The sequence below is a fragment of the Heterodontus francisci genome, chromosome 32 (assembly GCF_036365525.1).
Source record: "Heterodontus francisci isolate sHetFra1 chromosome 32, sHetFra1.hap1, whole genome shotgun sequence".
NCBI classification, from domain to species: Eukaryota; Metazoa; Chordata; class Chondrichthyes; order Heterodontiformes; family Heterodontidae; genus Heterodontus; species Heterodontus francisci.
In genome coordinates, this window is record NC_090402.1 from 27,533,882 (window position 1) to 27,550,890 (window position 17,009).

A 17,009-nucleotide genomic window follows, 5' to 3' on the forward strand; every position below is an offset into this window, starting at 1 on the left:
GGTGACTCTTAAATGGCCTCTGAAATGACCTTGCAAGCCACTCAGTTATATCAAACTGCTCCAAAAAAAAGCACTGTGGGTGGACCTATACCAACAGACTGCAACAGTTCAACACCACCTTCTCAAGGGCAATTAGGTGTGGGCAATAAATGCTGGTCTTGCCAACGACGCACATATCATAAGAATAAAAAAAAGAGCAGCACTTCAAGTAGCTACAATCTGCTGCTCTGTAGCCATTGCTCGTGTTCAATTCCCATCACTGACTTAGACCTAACCACTACTGGCATCTTGATGTCCAACAACTTTTAGTTATATATCGCCTTTAATGTAGTAAAACATTCCAAGACAAATCACAAGAGCATTATAGAGCAAAATATGACACCAAGTCACACAGACACATTAGTTCAGATGACCAAATGCTTTGTCAAAGAGATAGGTTTTAAGGAGCACCTTAAAGGAGGAAAGCAAGGTACAGGTGCAGAGGAGTGTAGAGAGGGCATTCCAGAGCATAGGGCCAAGGCAGCTGAAGGTGCAGCCACCAATGGTACAGCGACTAAAATTGAGGATGCTCAAGAAGCTAGAATTAGATGAGCGCAGATATCTTGGAGGGTTATGGGGCTGGTGGAGATTACAGAAATAGGGATTGTTAAGGCAATGGAGGGATTTGAAAACAAGCATGAGAATTTTAAAATCAAGACGTTGCTTTTCAGAAGCTAATGTAGGTCAGTGAGCAGAGGGGCTAAAGGCGAATGGGGCTTGGTGCAAGTTAAGACACAGTAGTAGAGTATTAGATGACCTCAAGTTTACGGAAGGTAGAATGAGGGCGACCAAGTGTGTTAGAATAGTCAAGTCTAGTGGTAACCAAGGCATGGGTGAGGGTTTCAGCAGCAGATGAGCTGAGGCAGGGTGAAGTTGGGTGATGCTACCTAGTTGGAAATAGGTGGTCTTAGCAAAGCTGTGAATATGAGGTTGGAAGCTGATCTCAGGGTCAAACATGACACCAAGGCTGCAAACAGACTGGCTTAATTTCAGATTATTGCCAGGGAGGGGGATGGAATCAGTAGCCAGGGAACAGAGTTTGTAGCAAGGACCAAAAACAATGGCTTCAATCTTTCCAATATTTAATTGGAGGAAATTTCTACTCATCCAGTACCAGATGCCAGGTAAGCAGTCTGATAATTTATCAACAGTGAAGGAATCAAGCGAGGTAGTGCTGAGTGTCGTTACATCTGAAAACTAACACTGTTCTTTTGGATGATGTTGCCAAGGGACAGCATGGAGATGAGAAATAGGAGGGGGCCAAGGACAGATCTTTGGGGGATACCAGAGGTAATGGTGTGATAGCTGGAAAAGTAGCCACTGCAACTGATACTCTGGCTACAATTAAGTAAGAAGGGAATGAGGGGAGAGCACACCTAGCAGGACGACTGTGGAGAGGCATTGGAGGAGGATGGTGTGGGCAACTGCGTGAAAGGCTGCACAGGTCAAGAAAGATGACGAGGGAAAATTTACCTCTGTCACAGTCACGTAGGTGGTCATTTGTGACTTTGACAAGAGCTGTTTAGGTACTGTGGCATCAGTGGAAACCTAATTGGAGAGATTCAAACATGGAGTTCTGGGAAAGATGTGCACGAATCTGGGAGACAACACCACGTTCAAGGAGAAGAAAGGGGGGTTGGAGATGGGATGGCAGATTGCAAGGACAGCGAGGTCAAGGATCGGTTCCTTGAGGAGAGGGGTGGTGACAGTAAATTTAAAGGAGAGAGACAACACTTGAAGAGAGAGACCATTAACAATATCTGCTAACATGGGGACCAGGAGGGTAAGTTTGGTGGTCAGCAGTTTAGTGGGAATAGGAACAAGGAAGCAGGAGGTAGGTCTCATGGACAAGATGAGCTGAGAGAGAGCATAATGGAAGATAGGAAAGAAACTAGTGTAAGATGCAAGTTCAGGGCTAAGGCACATGGCCAGAGTTGCAATCTTTCCTTGTGCATCACTAAATACAACTGTTTTCATTTGAAGCAAAGGAAGCAATTGCAAAACTAATTCCTGATGAATGTCATTTCACAGCAGATTAGTAACTCAGCAAATAAGGCATGTGTGAAGAGAAACAGATAAAGGGAGAGCTTACAGTACCAGGAAAAAAGGCAGAGCAAATGGGACTCAAAGACAGACGACGAATAGGAGAGCGCTAACCATCGAACTCATCAGCAAAGCCATAACAGCTAATAATTTTTAAAGTTTTTGTCTGCAGAGTCCAAGCCTATGCAATTCATTTGCACATGCATTTGGGTCATTTAAAATTTCTATTGTTCTTGAATTGCAGGATGGCAGGATTGAACAGACAATCATTTAGTGTTGGAAAAATAGATATCTGTCATTTCCAAACTATATTATGGGTGGACATTTTATGCCTGCCCTGTAAATTTGGATAGGTGATCCAGGAAGTGGTAACAGTGAGCAGGAAGCTAGATCAGCTTCTATTTCATTTTACAACTAGGGAGCCGCAGAATTAGTGCCAAAAATCGATGCTTGGGCTCTAGTGACCACTGTATTAAATGCTATCAAAAAATGCACAACTTTAAATGAACGAACTTCAAAGATTTTATGGGAAAATTAAGTGGGAGCAAAACTAGAACACAAAACCAATTTTTCTTTTGTAAAGACCATTTTGAAGTAGATGATGATACCTCAACATCCTGCAGTTTTTCTTGATTACCTTTGAGGACCTACAGCTTGTGCAATGTCTCAATAGTGATTTTGAGCCCTTGATGCAGTAGACTGTAAATGATCTGTGGAAGGAACAATCTTAACGTAATAAGACGAGGCCTTTTGGCCCATGTTTGTTGCTCTTAAACTCAATGAGGTGTCATGCAGGCTCCCACCTGCCAAAAATGAGGCATATTAATTTTGTCACATGAACATTGATTTTAAACTTGCTGGGAAGAGAAGGCCTCTTACAAGGGCTGCCAGACGCTTAGCTGAAAAACAGTTGCACACTAACAGACGGGGCTTGTGGAGACAAAAGGACCATTCCCTGACACATTCAACCCACAACTGATTTTGATCACCAGACACTGAAGGCGTAAGGAAGAGCATTCCAGAGACTGCTAAGGTGATACAATCCACAAAAGCTAGGGCTAGTTAAATCAGCTGGTCACATGACTGGCTGGTCCAGGGTTTTTTGAACTAGCTACAGTTTTTGAACTCAGAAAGACTGTTTGCTCCTGGAGTGAGAAGACCTCTCCTGTCTGCTCCCATCTCTTTCTCACAAGCCTCTGGACCCATTCAGGACACATGAACCCCAACAGAGAAAAGTCTCATACATCAAACAAGGTTTAAGAAGAATACTCGGCCCCAATGAAAAGCAAGACCTACCTACAATCAAGGACTCTACAGGGAGCTCGAAGAACAGTAACCAAAACAATCTTCAGATATTGCCTCAAAATGTTCCACTTTATTTTTTTCTGCTCTTTTCTGTCTCTATCTGCATGTGTGCATTGCGTATGCATGCTAGCGTGGGCGCATCGCTTATCCGCAGGCGTTAATCGAATTAGAATTTAAGTTCAAAAAGTTCAACTTTTTTTTAAACCTAAGAAACCTGTTTGGCCCAGTTTCTTTGCCTTATAATTGGAAGATAGTTAACAAGGATGCACTAAGGGGGAAGCTAAAAACACTGTTTAAAATTAAACCCCATTATGGTAAAACCAGGTGAAGTCTGAGAGGAACCCTAGACCCCTTTTTCACCTGGTCATAACAGAGGCATAGATGCATTTAAGGAGAGAGAAGATAATCACAAGAAAGAAAGGAATAGAAAGATACACTGATAGGTTTAGATGAAGCAGGATGGGAGGAGGCCCCCTTGGACCTTAAATACACTGGCACAGACCAGTTGCTCTGAATAGCCTCTTTCTGTGCTGTAAATTCTGTGTAAACAAGGTCAAATTAAGTTGAAATGGCCCATAGCACACTGCAAGACAAGCAACACAACCATCAGTATACAAGAGACAATTATGGGTGTGATATAGTCATAGTTGCACAATGTACCACCCTAAGTTTTAAAATTTCAACAATGATTGTGCGGTACTTCCTCCAACATACAATAGCTCCTAAACTAGTTTAGCTTCAAGTTTTTTTAAAATTACTTTTTATAAAATCTAGCATCTCCTAATCCTAGTACAACTCCTCCATAAAAATTGCAGCAAACCGATTCCTAAAACACCAACAAGATCAGAGGCCTGTTCTAATCTGCAGGAATTTGTGAACTAGCAATGTCAAAACACTTTCAAAGTACTGCCCATTCCTGTTAAACCAGACATTAAACCATCTGATTAACATTAGAACAAATTTCAAACAGTTTCAATTCACAATTTTCTAAGCTTTTATTTGTAAGGTTTATGTTAAAACTATTTGGTGATACTGTTGGCATCCTGTGGGCATGAAACTCAATTCCAAAACCATCAAGTACTCTTCGCTCATTGTCTACATAATAGGTAACACTGCTGATATGAAGTTCAACAAACTGATTAGCCATAATGAATAATATCAGAGAATATCAAACTTCCCTCATCTGCACCTGTTGATATCACTAGTTAGGTTCCTTCATGCTTTAATCTAATGTGTAGCATTGGTGTGACTTAAAATGTTAAACATAATAAGATGCATGATGGAAAGTTCACAAGTCATTTAGTCTTACTGTCTCTCCTGGATTACTTTCCAATCACCAATCCCAGTTCACACACTATACTTGGGTGCTTCAACCACTCCCGGAGTTTATATTATTCGGTCATATTAAGAAACCAAAACCAGTCACACCCTATCTTGCAACTTGCCTCAACCTATCATCCTGTGTTCACCTTTTTCTTTCATTAAGAGTTCAGATTAAGTGAAAATTCATAGAATAGTTAAGCACAGGAGGCCATTAGGGCTATTGTGTCTGTGTGAGCTCTCTGCAAGAGCAACTCATCTAGTCCCATGCCTTTTCCCTACAGCTCTGCAAATTTTCTTTTCAGGTATCTATCCAGTTCTCTTCTAAAGGCACTGATTGAATCGGCGTCCACCACACACTCAGGCAGTGCATTCTAGATCCTAAACACTCACTGTAAAAAAAAAAGCTTTTCCTCATCTCGCTGTTGCTTCCTTTGCCAATCACCTTAAATCGGTGTCCTCTGGTTTTGGATCTTTTACCAATGGGAACAGATTCTCCCCACCTATTCTGTCCAGACCTCTCATGATTTTGAACACCTCTATCAAATCTCCTCTCAACATTCTCTTCTCCAAGAACACCCCCAGCTTCTCTAAACTATCAATGTAACTGAAGTTCCTCATCCCTGGAACCATTCTCATGAATCTTTTCTGCACTCTCTCTAATGCCTTCACATCCTACCTAAAGGGTGGTGCCCAGGACTGGACACAATACTCCAGTTGAGTCTGAACCAGTCTTCTATATAGGTTTATCATAACTTCCTTGTTTTTGTACTCTATACCCCTATTTATAAAGCCCAGGATCCAATATGCTTTATCAACTGCTTTCTCAACCTGCCGTACAACCTTCAATGACTTGTACGCATATACCCCTAGGTCCCTCTGCTCCTGCACCCCCTTTAGAATTGTACCCTTAAATTTATATTGCCTCTTGGTCCTTCCTACCAAATAAATCACTTCACACTTCTGAGTTAAATTTCATCTGCCACTTGTCCACCCATTCCACCAGCCTGTCAATGTCCCCTTGATGTTTACCACTTTCCTCCTCACAGTTCACAATACTGCCAAGTTTTGTCATCTGCAAATTTTGTTTTTCAAATCTATAGCATGCAAGTAAATTGGCAATAGCTGCAGAGATAAACAAAATAAAAGGATCCAGAAAAACAGGACCAGCAGAACTGGAGAAAAAGCAATCTTGGGTCAACAAGAGCAGCTGTTATATATGTTCAAGTCGGGATGGAGTGTAACTCTGAAGGAAATTTGGAGTTGGTGTTCCCATGCACCTGAGAGAAGTGGATTGAGCTCACTGTAATGTTCCCCACCTTTTAATGATTTGCTGCTGTTTACCGTCTTGCCTCACCTACAAAGATAGACTTCCATTGAAATAAACACGAGCAGTTAGTGTCATCAGGAGAGGAGGGGAGAAAACTGGGGAAAAATTGCTGGGATGAATATCTGGTAAGAAAGATTTGCATTTATATGGCACCCTTCACAGATTCACCATATCTCAAAAGAGCGTCATGGCCAACGAAGTGCTTTTGAAGTGCAGTCACTGCTGCAATGTAGGAAACGTGGCAGCCAATCCGCACACAACGTCCCATAGAAAGCAATGTTATAATGATCAGACAATGTAAAAAGTAATGCTGGTTCATAGGATCATAGGAAATGGGAGCAGGAGTAAACCATTCAGCCCATCGAGCCTGCTCCACTAAACAAATCATGGCTGATCATCGACCTCTACGCCATTGTTCCCCCACTATCTCCATAATCCCTTGGTGTTGTTTATATTCAGAAATCTATTGATTTCTGTCTTAAACATGCTCAATGATTGAGCTTCCACAGCCCACTGGGGTAGAGAATTCCAGATTCACCACCCTCTGAGTGAAGAAATTCCTCTTCATCTCAGTCTTAAATGGCCTGTCCCTTATTCTAAGACTGTGTCCCCTTGTTTTAGACTCAGCAGCCAGAGGAAACATTCCATCCATATCTATCCTGTCACACCCTGCAAGAATTTTGTAACCTTCAATGAGATTACCTCTCATTCTTTGAAACTCTAGAGAATACAGGCCCAGCTTTGAAATCTCTCCTCAGAATACAATCCTGCCATCCCAAGGATTAGTCTGGTGAACCTCCGTTGCACTCCCTCTATGGCATGTGCATCCTTCCTTAGACAAGGAGACCAAAACTGTACAAAATACTCCTGATGCGTTCCCACCAAGGCTTTATACAATTGAAGCAATACATCTTTACTCCTGCACTCAAATCCCCTTGCAATGAATGCCAATACAACATTTGCCTTAATTGCTTACTGCACCTGCATACTAGCTTTTACTGACTCATGAACAAGGACACCCAGGTCTCTTTGGACACCAACACTTCCCAACCTCTCACCATTTAAGAAATACTCTGTCTTTCTGTTTTTTCTACCAAAGTGGATCACTTTGAGGGGAGGCAGTGGAGTAGTGGTAATGTCACTGGACTAGCAATCCAGAGACCCTGGCGAATGCTTGGGGACATGAGTTCAAATCCCACCATGGCAGATGGTGAAATTTGAATTCAATTAATAAAAACAAAAATCTGGAATTAACAGTTAGTCTAATGGTGACCTTGAAACCATTGTTGATTATTGTAAAAACTCATGTGGTTCACTAATGTCCTTTAGGGAAGGAAATCTGCTGTCCTTATCTGGTCTGGCCTTCATGTGACTCCAGACCCACAGCAATGTGGTTGACTCCTAACTGCCCTCTGAAATGGCCTAGCAAGCCACTCAGTTCAAGGGAAATTAGGGATGGGCAATAAATGCTGGCATAACCAGCGAAACCCACATCCCACAAATGAATTTTTTAAAACTTCACATTTATTCACATTATATTCCATCTGCCATATTCTTGTCCATTCACTTAGACTGCCCAAATCCCCCTGAAGCCTGAAGATGCTTGAGGGATAAATATCAGCCAGGACACCGGGGAGAGCCCCCGACCCCGCTTCTCTCCAAAATTGTGCCGTGGGATCTTTTATTTCCAGCCGACAAAGCCTTGGTTTAACGACCCATCCGAAACACGGCGCCTCTTACAGTTCTTTGTGCAAGGGCATGACATCAGTGCTTTTTCTGAAGTGCTCTCATTCAAAAGTATTTTTAGATGACAAATTTTATTTTAGTTTTCATAATTATATGGCGAAAAACACATCAAATAGATTTTATCCTTAATGGACTTTCAGGTACAAGTTGCTGAACACCCTCACCTTGCGCAATTCAATAACCTTTCAAACGTTTGCTGCTGCAGCCACTTGTTAGCAATGTTTACTGAGTAATGAATAAGTTATATACCTAAGCTTGCAGTCCCATAATCTCAAAACTATAGGAAAGTTTCTGATTGCAGTTCTTTAGCAGTCTCATAAATTACGATATTCAGTACTTCAGAATCTAACCACTTAGAACTTCTAAATCTTGCAATGACTTTGTCCTAAATTCCCACCTTTATTTTCTGACCACAGAACAGCTGATCCATTAAAGCACTTGCAGCAAAATCCAGTATTATTTTACGTTACATATTCTGAAACTGCATCGAAGATGGAAACGGACTTAGCTTTGAATAAACTTTAAATTGGAGACTCAAGCTCAAGAAAGGTTCTCTACATACAAGCCAACATACTGAAGTTTGGTGTGTCCTAGATAGTAACCAGACAATTGGTTCTTTGAAGGATAAATATGTAGACTTCATTCATGCCCATCGGACAGAAGAACCATTCCAACTGGTGGCAAGCATGCAAGCCTACAGACATCTTAAGTGACTGGATGATCAATGGAACTCTGTTGTATATTGTTTAAAACCAGAAACTGGTATATGAAAACCTGGCATGTTTTTAAATTCATTCTTGGGATGTGGCTATTGCTGACAGTGACCTGGATTTATTGCCCATCCTTGGTTGCTGTGCAAGTGGTGGCGTGCCTTCTTCTTGAGCCGCTGCAGTCTGTGTAACGAAGGTGCTGCCGCAATGTTGCGGCTGTTTGATACAGCTGAGCGTCTTGCTTTACCATATTAGAGGACAGTTAAAGAGTCAGTCAATCACATTGATGTGGGACTGAAGTCACAAATAGGCCAGATCAGAGAAAGACAGCAGGTTTCTCTGCCAAAAAAGGATATTAGTGAACCAGCTGGGTTTTTACGACAAACCAACACATTCGTGGTTACTTTTACTGAGTGCAGCTTTTAACTTAAGACTTTTTTTTTTAAAAGTGAATTCAAATTCTCAACAGTCATGGTGGGATTCGAACTCTCATTCTCTGAACATTCTCTGGATTATTAGTTAGGCCTCAGGATTCCTAACCCCCAGTAATGCACAACTTATATTTGTATAGCGCCTTTAACGTAATAAAATGTCCCAGGCACTTCACAGGAACATTATAAAATGAAGTAGGACATCGAGCCACAAAAGGAGATTAGGTCAGGTGATCAAAACCTCGGTCAAAGAGGTGGTTTTAAGGAGTGTCTTAAAAGAGGAAAGCAAGGTGCAGAGGTATAGGGAGGATATTCCAGAGCTTGCAGCCTAGGCAACTGAAGGCACAGCCACCAATGCTGAAGCAATTAATATCTGAAGTGCACAAGAGGCCAGAATTAGAGAAGTGCAGATATCTTGGAGGGTTGTGGGACTGGAGGAGATTGTAGACATAGGGAGGGGCAAGGCCATGGAGGGATTTGAAAACAAAGATGAGAATTTTAAAAAATTTGCTTGATTGGGAGCTAATCATAGAAAGTTTAAGGCACAGAAAGAGGCCACTTGGCCCATCGTGTCTGTGCTGGTTGAAAAACAATCCACCTATTTTAATCCCTCCTTCCAGCATTTGGTCCGTAGCCCTGCAGATGACGGCACTTGAGGTGCATATCCAGACTCCTTTTGAATGAGTTGAGGGTTTCTGCCTCAACTACCCTTTCAGGCAGTGAGTTCTAGACCCCACCACCCTCTGGGTGAAAAAGTTTTTCCCTCATCTCGCCTCTAATTTTTCTACCAATCACTTTAAATCGATTCCCCCTCATTACTGACCTCCCTGCTAAGGTGTATAGACCCTTCACCTCCACTGTATCCAGGCCCCTCACAATTTTGTACATCTCAATCAGATCTCACCTCAGCCCTCTCTGTTCCAAGGAGAACAACCCCAGCCTATCTAACCTTTCCTCATAACTGCATTTTTCCAGTCCTGGCAACATCCTCGTAAATCTCCTCTGTACCCTCTCTAGTGCAATTACATCCTTTCTGTAATGAGGTGACCAGAACACCACAAAGTACTCAACTTGTGGCCTAACAGTTATACAGTTCCAGCAGAACCTTCCTGCTCTTGAATTCTGGGCGGCACAGTGGCGCAGTGGTTAGCACCGCAGCCTCACAGCTCCAGCGACCCGGGTTCAATTCTGGGTACTGCCTGTGTGGAGTTTGCAAGTTCTCCCTGTGTCTGCGTGGGTTTCCTCCGGGTGCTCCGGTTTCCTCCCACATGCCGAAGACTTGCAGGTTGATAGGTTAATTGGCCATTAGCAATTGCCCCTCGTATAGGTAGGTGGTAGGGAAATATAGGGACAGGTGGGGATGTGGTGGGAATATGGAATTAGTGTAGGATTAGTATAAATGGGTGGTTGATGGTCGGCACAGACTCGGTGGGCCGAAGGGCCTGTTTCAGTGCTGTATCTCTAAACTAAACTATACCTCAGCTAATAAAGGAAAGGATTCCTAATGCCTTCTTACCCACCTTATCGACCTGTCCTGCTACCTTCAGGGATCTGTGGACATTCACTCCAATGTCCCTCATTTCCTCTACACTTCAGTATTTTCCCATTAATAGTGTATTTCTTTGCCTTGTTTGACTTCCCCAAATGCATCACCTCACACTTCTCAAGGTTGAATTCCATTTGCACTTTTCTGCCCATCTGACCAGACCATCAATATCTTCCTGCAGCCTACAGCTATCCTCCTCACTATCTACCACACTGCAAACTTCTTGATCATGCCCCCTACATTTATGTCAAATCTTTAACATACATCACAAAAAGGGGACCCAGTACTGAGCCCTGCGGAACACCACTGGAAACAGCCCTCCAGTCGCTAAAACACCAGTCAACAATTGCCCTTTGTTTCCTGCCACTGAGCCAATTTTGTATCCACCTTGCTGCATTTCCCTGGATCTCATGGGATTTTATTTTTTTAACCAGTCTGCCATGTGGGACCTTTTCAAAAGCCTTGCTAAAATCCATGTAGACCATATCAACTGCACTACCCTCATCTATCTTCCTTGTTACTTCTTCAAAAATTTCAATCAAGTCGTTCAAACAAGATCTTCCCTTAACAAATCCGTGACTATCCTTGATTAACCTGTGCCTTTCTAAGTTTATCCTGTCTCTCAGAATAGATTCCAATAATTTGCCCACTACTGAGGTTATACTGACTGGCCTATAATTATTCGGTCTATCCTCTGTTCCCTTTTTAAACAAAGGTATAACATTAACAATTCTCCAACCCTCCAGCACCACACCTGTATACAGTGAGGGCTGGAAAATAATTGTCACATCTTCTGCAATTTCCTCTCGCTTCTTTTAACAGCCTAGGGCACATTTCATCTGGCCCTGGTGATTTATCAACTTTCAAGGATGCTAATCCCATTAATACTTACTCTCTCCCTATGTTTATCACATCCAATACTTCACACTCCTCCTCAACTACAATATCTGCATCGCCCCGTCTTTTGTGAAGACAGACGCAAACTATTCATTAAGAACCATACCAACATCTTCCGCCCCTACACATAGGTTACCTCTTTGGTCCTTTATGGGCTCTACTCTCTCCTTAATTATCCTCTTACCCTTAATGTATTGATAAAACATCTTTGGGTTCACCTTGATTTTGCTTGCCAATATTTTTCCATGCCCTCGCTTTCCTAATTTCCTTTTTGATTTCTGCCCTCCACTTTCTATACTCCTCTTGGTCAATGTAGGTCAGCGAGCACAGGGGTAATAGGGGAACGGGACTTGGTGCCAGTTAAGACACAGAGAGCAAAGTTTTGGATGACCTCAAGTTTACAGAGAGTAGAATGTGGGAGAGCAGTCAGGAATATATTGGAATAGTCAAGTTTAGAGGTAATAAAGGCATGGGTGAAGGTTTCAGCAGCAGTTGAGCTGAGACTGCAAAGTTGTGTGGTTACGGAGGTGGAAATAGGTGATCTTAGCGATGATACGAATGAGATTGAAAGTGCAACGTTGGTGACCCCAAGGTGAAAAGAGACTGGTTTAATCTCAGACTGTTGCGAGGGAGAGGGATGGAGTCGGTAGCTAGGAAACGGAGTTTGGAGTAGGAACTGTAAACAATGGCTTCGGTCTTCTCACTACTTAATTGGAGGAAATTTCTGTTCATCCAGTGCTGGATGTCGGATAAGCAGTCAGAAAATTTAGCAACAGTGGAGAGTGCAGAGAAGTGGTGTTGAGGTAGAGCTGAGTGCGGTCAGCATACATGTGAAACTAACACTGTGATCGCAGATGATGTCGCCAATAGGTAACATGTAGATGAGAAATAGGAGGGAGCCAAGGACAAATCGTTGGGGGACACCAGAGGTAATGGTGCGGGAGCAGGAAGAGAAGCCATTGCAAGTGATTCTCTGGCTACAATTAAATAGATAAGAAGGGAACGAAGCGAGAGCAGTCTCAACCAGCTGGACAACAGTGGAGAAGTGTTGGAGGAGGATGGTGTAGTCAACAGTGTCAAAGACTGCAGACAGGTCGAGAAGGATGAGGAGGGAAAGATTACCTTTGGTACAGTCACGTAGGAGGTCATTTGTGACTATGGTGAGAGCCATTTCGGTATTGTGGCAGGGGTGAAATTCTGATTGGAGGGATTCAAACATGGAGTTCCGGGAAAGATGGCAATGGATTTGGAAGGTGACAACACATTCAAGGATGTTGGAAAGGAAGGCAGGTTGGAGATAGGACAGTAGTTTGCAAGGACAACGGAGGCAAGGGTTGGTTTTGAGGAGAATGGTGATGACGGCAGACACAAAGGAGAGAGGAACACGTGGAGAGAGGACCATTGACAATATCAGCTAACATGGGAACCAGGAAGGGAAGCTGGGTGTTCAGCAGTTTAGTGGGAATAGGATCAAGAGAACAGGAGGTGGGTCTCGTGGGCAAGATGAGCTCAGAGAGGACATGAGGGGAGATAGGAGAGAATCTAGAGAAAGATGCGAGTTCAGGGCTAGGGCAGGGGACAGGGGGTGGAGCAGGGGGGAGCATTACAAGATGTTTGGCCAGGTGGGCTTGTGGGAGGGAGGGACACGGCAGAAGCAGTTGATCGGATGGTCTCGATCTTAATGGAGAAAGAAGTCCATGAGCTCCTCGCACTTATTGTTGGAGGTGAGGGTGGAGGGAACAGAAGAGAAGGGTTGAAGACAGCATTAATAACTAACCTACCATTGTTATTTTGTTGTTTCAAATATCGACAAATATTAAACTTACTAGGAGAGGTACCAAAAACTACCAAAATTCTACACCATTTATTTTTGGTCTTGGTCATATTATATAAAGCAACAATTATACTGCTGGTGTTTTGATGTGTCTAATCTTAATTGTAAATAACTTTGACTAGGAAATTTAGCTTTGCATATTGATCCAATGTTGTGATATTTCAGAAGTAAAAGAATGTATAGGCATCTTATGTAGATTCTGGTGTGATTATATATGGCTAAAAGTTCATTGTTAGTCACATGGCACACTATTCCACTCACATCCAAGGCCACTGGTTACATTGGAAACTTGTTTTTTTTTCCAACAGACTTGTGAGCCAACTTAATGTTCATGGAATAAAAGGGACGGTCGCAACATGGATACGAAATTGGCTGAGTGACAGGAAACAAAGAGTAGTGGGTTAATGGATGTTTTTCGGGCTGGAGGAAGGTTTGTAGTGGAGATCCCCAGGGATCAGTGTTGGGACCCTTGTTTTTCCCGATATATGTTAATGACCTAGACATTGGTGTACAGGGCACAATTTCAAAGTTTGCAGATGATACGAAACTTGGAAGCATTGTGAACTGCGAGGAGCACAGTGTAGAACTTCAAAAGGACAGACGAGTTGGTGGAATGGGCAGACAGGTGACAGATGAAGTTCAATGCAGAGAAATGTGAAGTAATTCATTTTGGTAGGAAGAACATGGAGAGACAATAGAGAATAAAAGGTACAATTCTAAATGGGGTGCAGGAGCAGAGGGACCTGGGTGTATATGTGCATAAGTCATGGAAGGTTGAGAAGCGGTTAATAAAGCATACAGTATCCTGGGCTTTATTAATAGGGCATAGAGCACAAGAGCAAGGAAGTTATGTTGAACTTGTATAAGACACTAGTTCGGCCTCTGGAGTACTGCGTCCAATTCTGGGCACCGCACTTTAGGAAAGACGTGAGGGCATTGCAGATGGTACAGAAAAGATTCATGAGAACGGTTCGAGGGATGAGGGATTTCAGTTAAGAAAATAGATTGGAGAAGTTAGGACTGTGTTCCCTGGAGAAAAGAGAAGGCCGAGAGGTGATTTGATAGATATTTTCAAAATCATGAGGGTTTGGAGAGAGTGGATAGAGAGAAACCGTTCCCACTCGTGAAAGGATCGAGAACAAGAGGACAGATTTCAAGCATTTGGTAAGAGAAGCAAAAGTGACATGAGGAAAACTTATTCACGCAGCAAGTGGTTAAGGTCTGGAATGCACTGCCTGACAGTGTGGTTGAGGCGGGTTCAATTGAAGCATTCAAATGGGGGTTAGACAGTTATATGGAAAGGAAGAATGTGTAGGGTTACGGGGAGAAGGCGGGGAAATGGAACTGAGTGAATTGCCCTTTCGGAGAGCTGGTGAGAAGATGGGCCGAGTGGTCTCCTTCTGCACTGTAACAATTCTGTGATTCTGTTTCTAGAAAGTTTATCTCTAGGAAAAGAGGAAAGTAACAGCTGATGCCAAGATCTAAAATGGAGTGGCAAGTTCATTTTTAAACACAGATTTTATACATATATATAATTTTTTGGCATGCATTTAGTCTTTTGAGCACACAAGAGCTATGTCAGTACTCCTCTGATTAGGGTCTGTTTCAAAGTCATTGAACGCAAGCTGATTTTTTTTTTAAAAGACTGATCCAGAAATTGCAGGATTATCTGGAGCTGCCAGCATTCAACAGGTTGACATCCTAAAGTTGAGAAATTAATGGCAGGTAAAGCTTGAAAAAAAAAACATTAAATGTAAAATGGGAAGAAGGTACTGAATTCTGAAGCTGCATTTTTCAGCTACAAATACACCATATCATGCCTATGGAAAGGGATGCATATTGCAATCAACAGATTTACTCCTCAAATCACATAGCACTAACATGTTCGTAATTTGTGCAATACTAGTAGTGTAACAATAACACATGTATTAACTGTGGATTATTAGCGAGTCAACATTGTATGCACCCAACCAATTGCACTTGAGACAAATCTAAGTGCTATGATACAAGCACCAATAGCAAAATATTCAATATGCAGAAAAATGAAATGATACATAAACGTTTCACAATTTGATAACTGATCATTGTTAGCTCAACCTATTAACTCTATTGAAAATATATGAAACTATAAAAACTTGATAATTACCAGCTCCATCAGATAAAGACAAGCAGTTATACGATAGAGGTTTCAGTTATTGTATCAGCATGTATTGACTAATTTTTAAATAAAAATGAGTTGCTGCTGAATGGAAAGATCCAGTATAGAATGTCCATGGCATTCCTGTATATCCAGTGCAACTGAATTATACTTTTTAAAACATGTTCCAGATTCTAGAAGGTGAATAATGAGGATTAGGGTTGGTGGGGTGGGGGGGGCGCAGCAAGGGTAGGAGGGTGAAGTAATAGGATTCTTATATACTTATACCACAAGCACTATAATGGAAGCTGTTGCACATTAATCTGTTTCACTGCTGTTAAGAATTTTGGTGCAAATAGACCTGTTAATATTAGTCTATTGTTCATGAATACTGAAAATAATTAATTCAATACCAGGCAAATGTATATTCTGCTGGACTGGCACTATACTTAGTGCTTCTAAAAAAAAAGTGTGCGCCATATTTCACCCATTAGGTGTAAAACAGGAAAGCACTCAACTTGTAGTTTCTTCCCCTTTTAACTGCAAGAGATTTGACAACCGAATCTAAAGTTCATTCAAAACTGCTTTCATTTTGCACCTCAAGCAAGGAAATATTATGTCTCTTCTGCATGGCACATCCTCCCCACACTGGAATGGTCCCTTCAAGATTAGTGGCATTACCATGTATGACAAGCCAGCCATGTGATCCTACCTAGTCTGCACTCTATAAAAAGTTCTGTCCCAAGGCATTTGAATCTGCTACTCCCCTGTTAGCAACTGACATTTGGTCAGTGAGTTTAACCTAAATACCCTGCACAGTTCATGTGTTTCTCTTAGGATAACTTACCTCAGATTTGATTAAAATCTTCTGGAACTTTTATTTACTGAACAATTTGATTAGTTTTTCCAAAAGGATTTCTACACTAACAACTTTATACCACAGGAAAAAACAATAATTAAAGTAGAATACATGAACAGTGGCAATACAAAAACTTGATTCTAATTATAAACATAACACACTTGTGACCATCAATAGCATCACAAAATTTTTCTCTGTGTATAGTAAACTGCTTCCCAGTGCATATCCCCAAGTTTTTAAAAGGTTGAAACACTGGCACCTTCTTACCTTAAGTCCTGTTTTCTCATCATCGCTACCATTATTGGTAGAAGGCGTATCATCACCATGGCGGGAAACCAGGACAAAATCCTCACTGTTTAGAGTGGATACCGAGTCTGAAGAAACACTAACTTTTCCAACTGAAGCCTTGTCATCCATGGCTGCTAAAGCAAAGACAACTCATGAATGAGGTATAAAACTTAAAAAGTCCTGGAAAATAAAATCAAAAACTGATTTAAAGGTATTATTCATTAAACTAGTATCCAAAATGCTTATGTTGCTTTACTATACACACAACTCAACAATGGCAATAAATCACCAAAACTTTCATTTTGTGTAGCCCACTGGCCAATGTTCTGAGATACCAGATATAATGTCATGGAGCTTTAGACATTGTATTTTTAGGTAACTTGGCCAATAGGCAGCAGATGCAATTCAATGTGGATAATTCTAAAATAATTAGCATGGAATTAACAAGAGTATGCATTAAATGGAACTATGGTACAGCATGCTCATGAAGAGTTTATGCCAAAACAAAAATGTATTCCAGCTTC

General features: G+C 41.7%; 1 protein-coding gene across 8 annotated transcripts in view; it reads right to left on the reverse strand.

The window, feature by feature from the left end:
- The window catches only part of LOC137347714 (rab GTPase-activating protein 1), a 225,995-nt gene that overhangs the window by 161,108 nt on the left and 47,878 nt on the right, over nucleotides 1-17,009 (reverse strand). For 3 of the 8 annotated variants that reach the window (XM_068012535.1, XM_068012540.1, XM_068012538.1), the window contains exon 2: nucleotides 16,465-16,616. The exons of 2 other annotated variants lie outside the window; for them this stretch is intronic. In XM_068012535.1, coding sequence (XP_067868636.1) covers nucleotides 16,465-16,614 — 150 coding nt within the window. In that variant the 5' untranslated portion in view covers nucleotides 16,615-16,616. Of the gene's footprint in view, nucleotides 1-16,464; nucleotides 16,620-17,009 lie in introns of all 8 variants that reach the window. 3 more of the 8 variants (XM_068012536.1, XM_068012541.1, XM_068012539.1) reach the window with 1 other exon arrangement.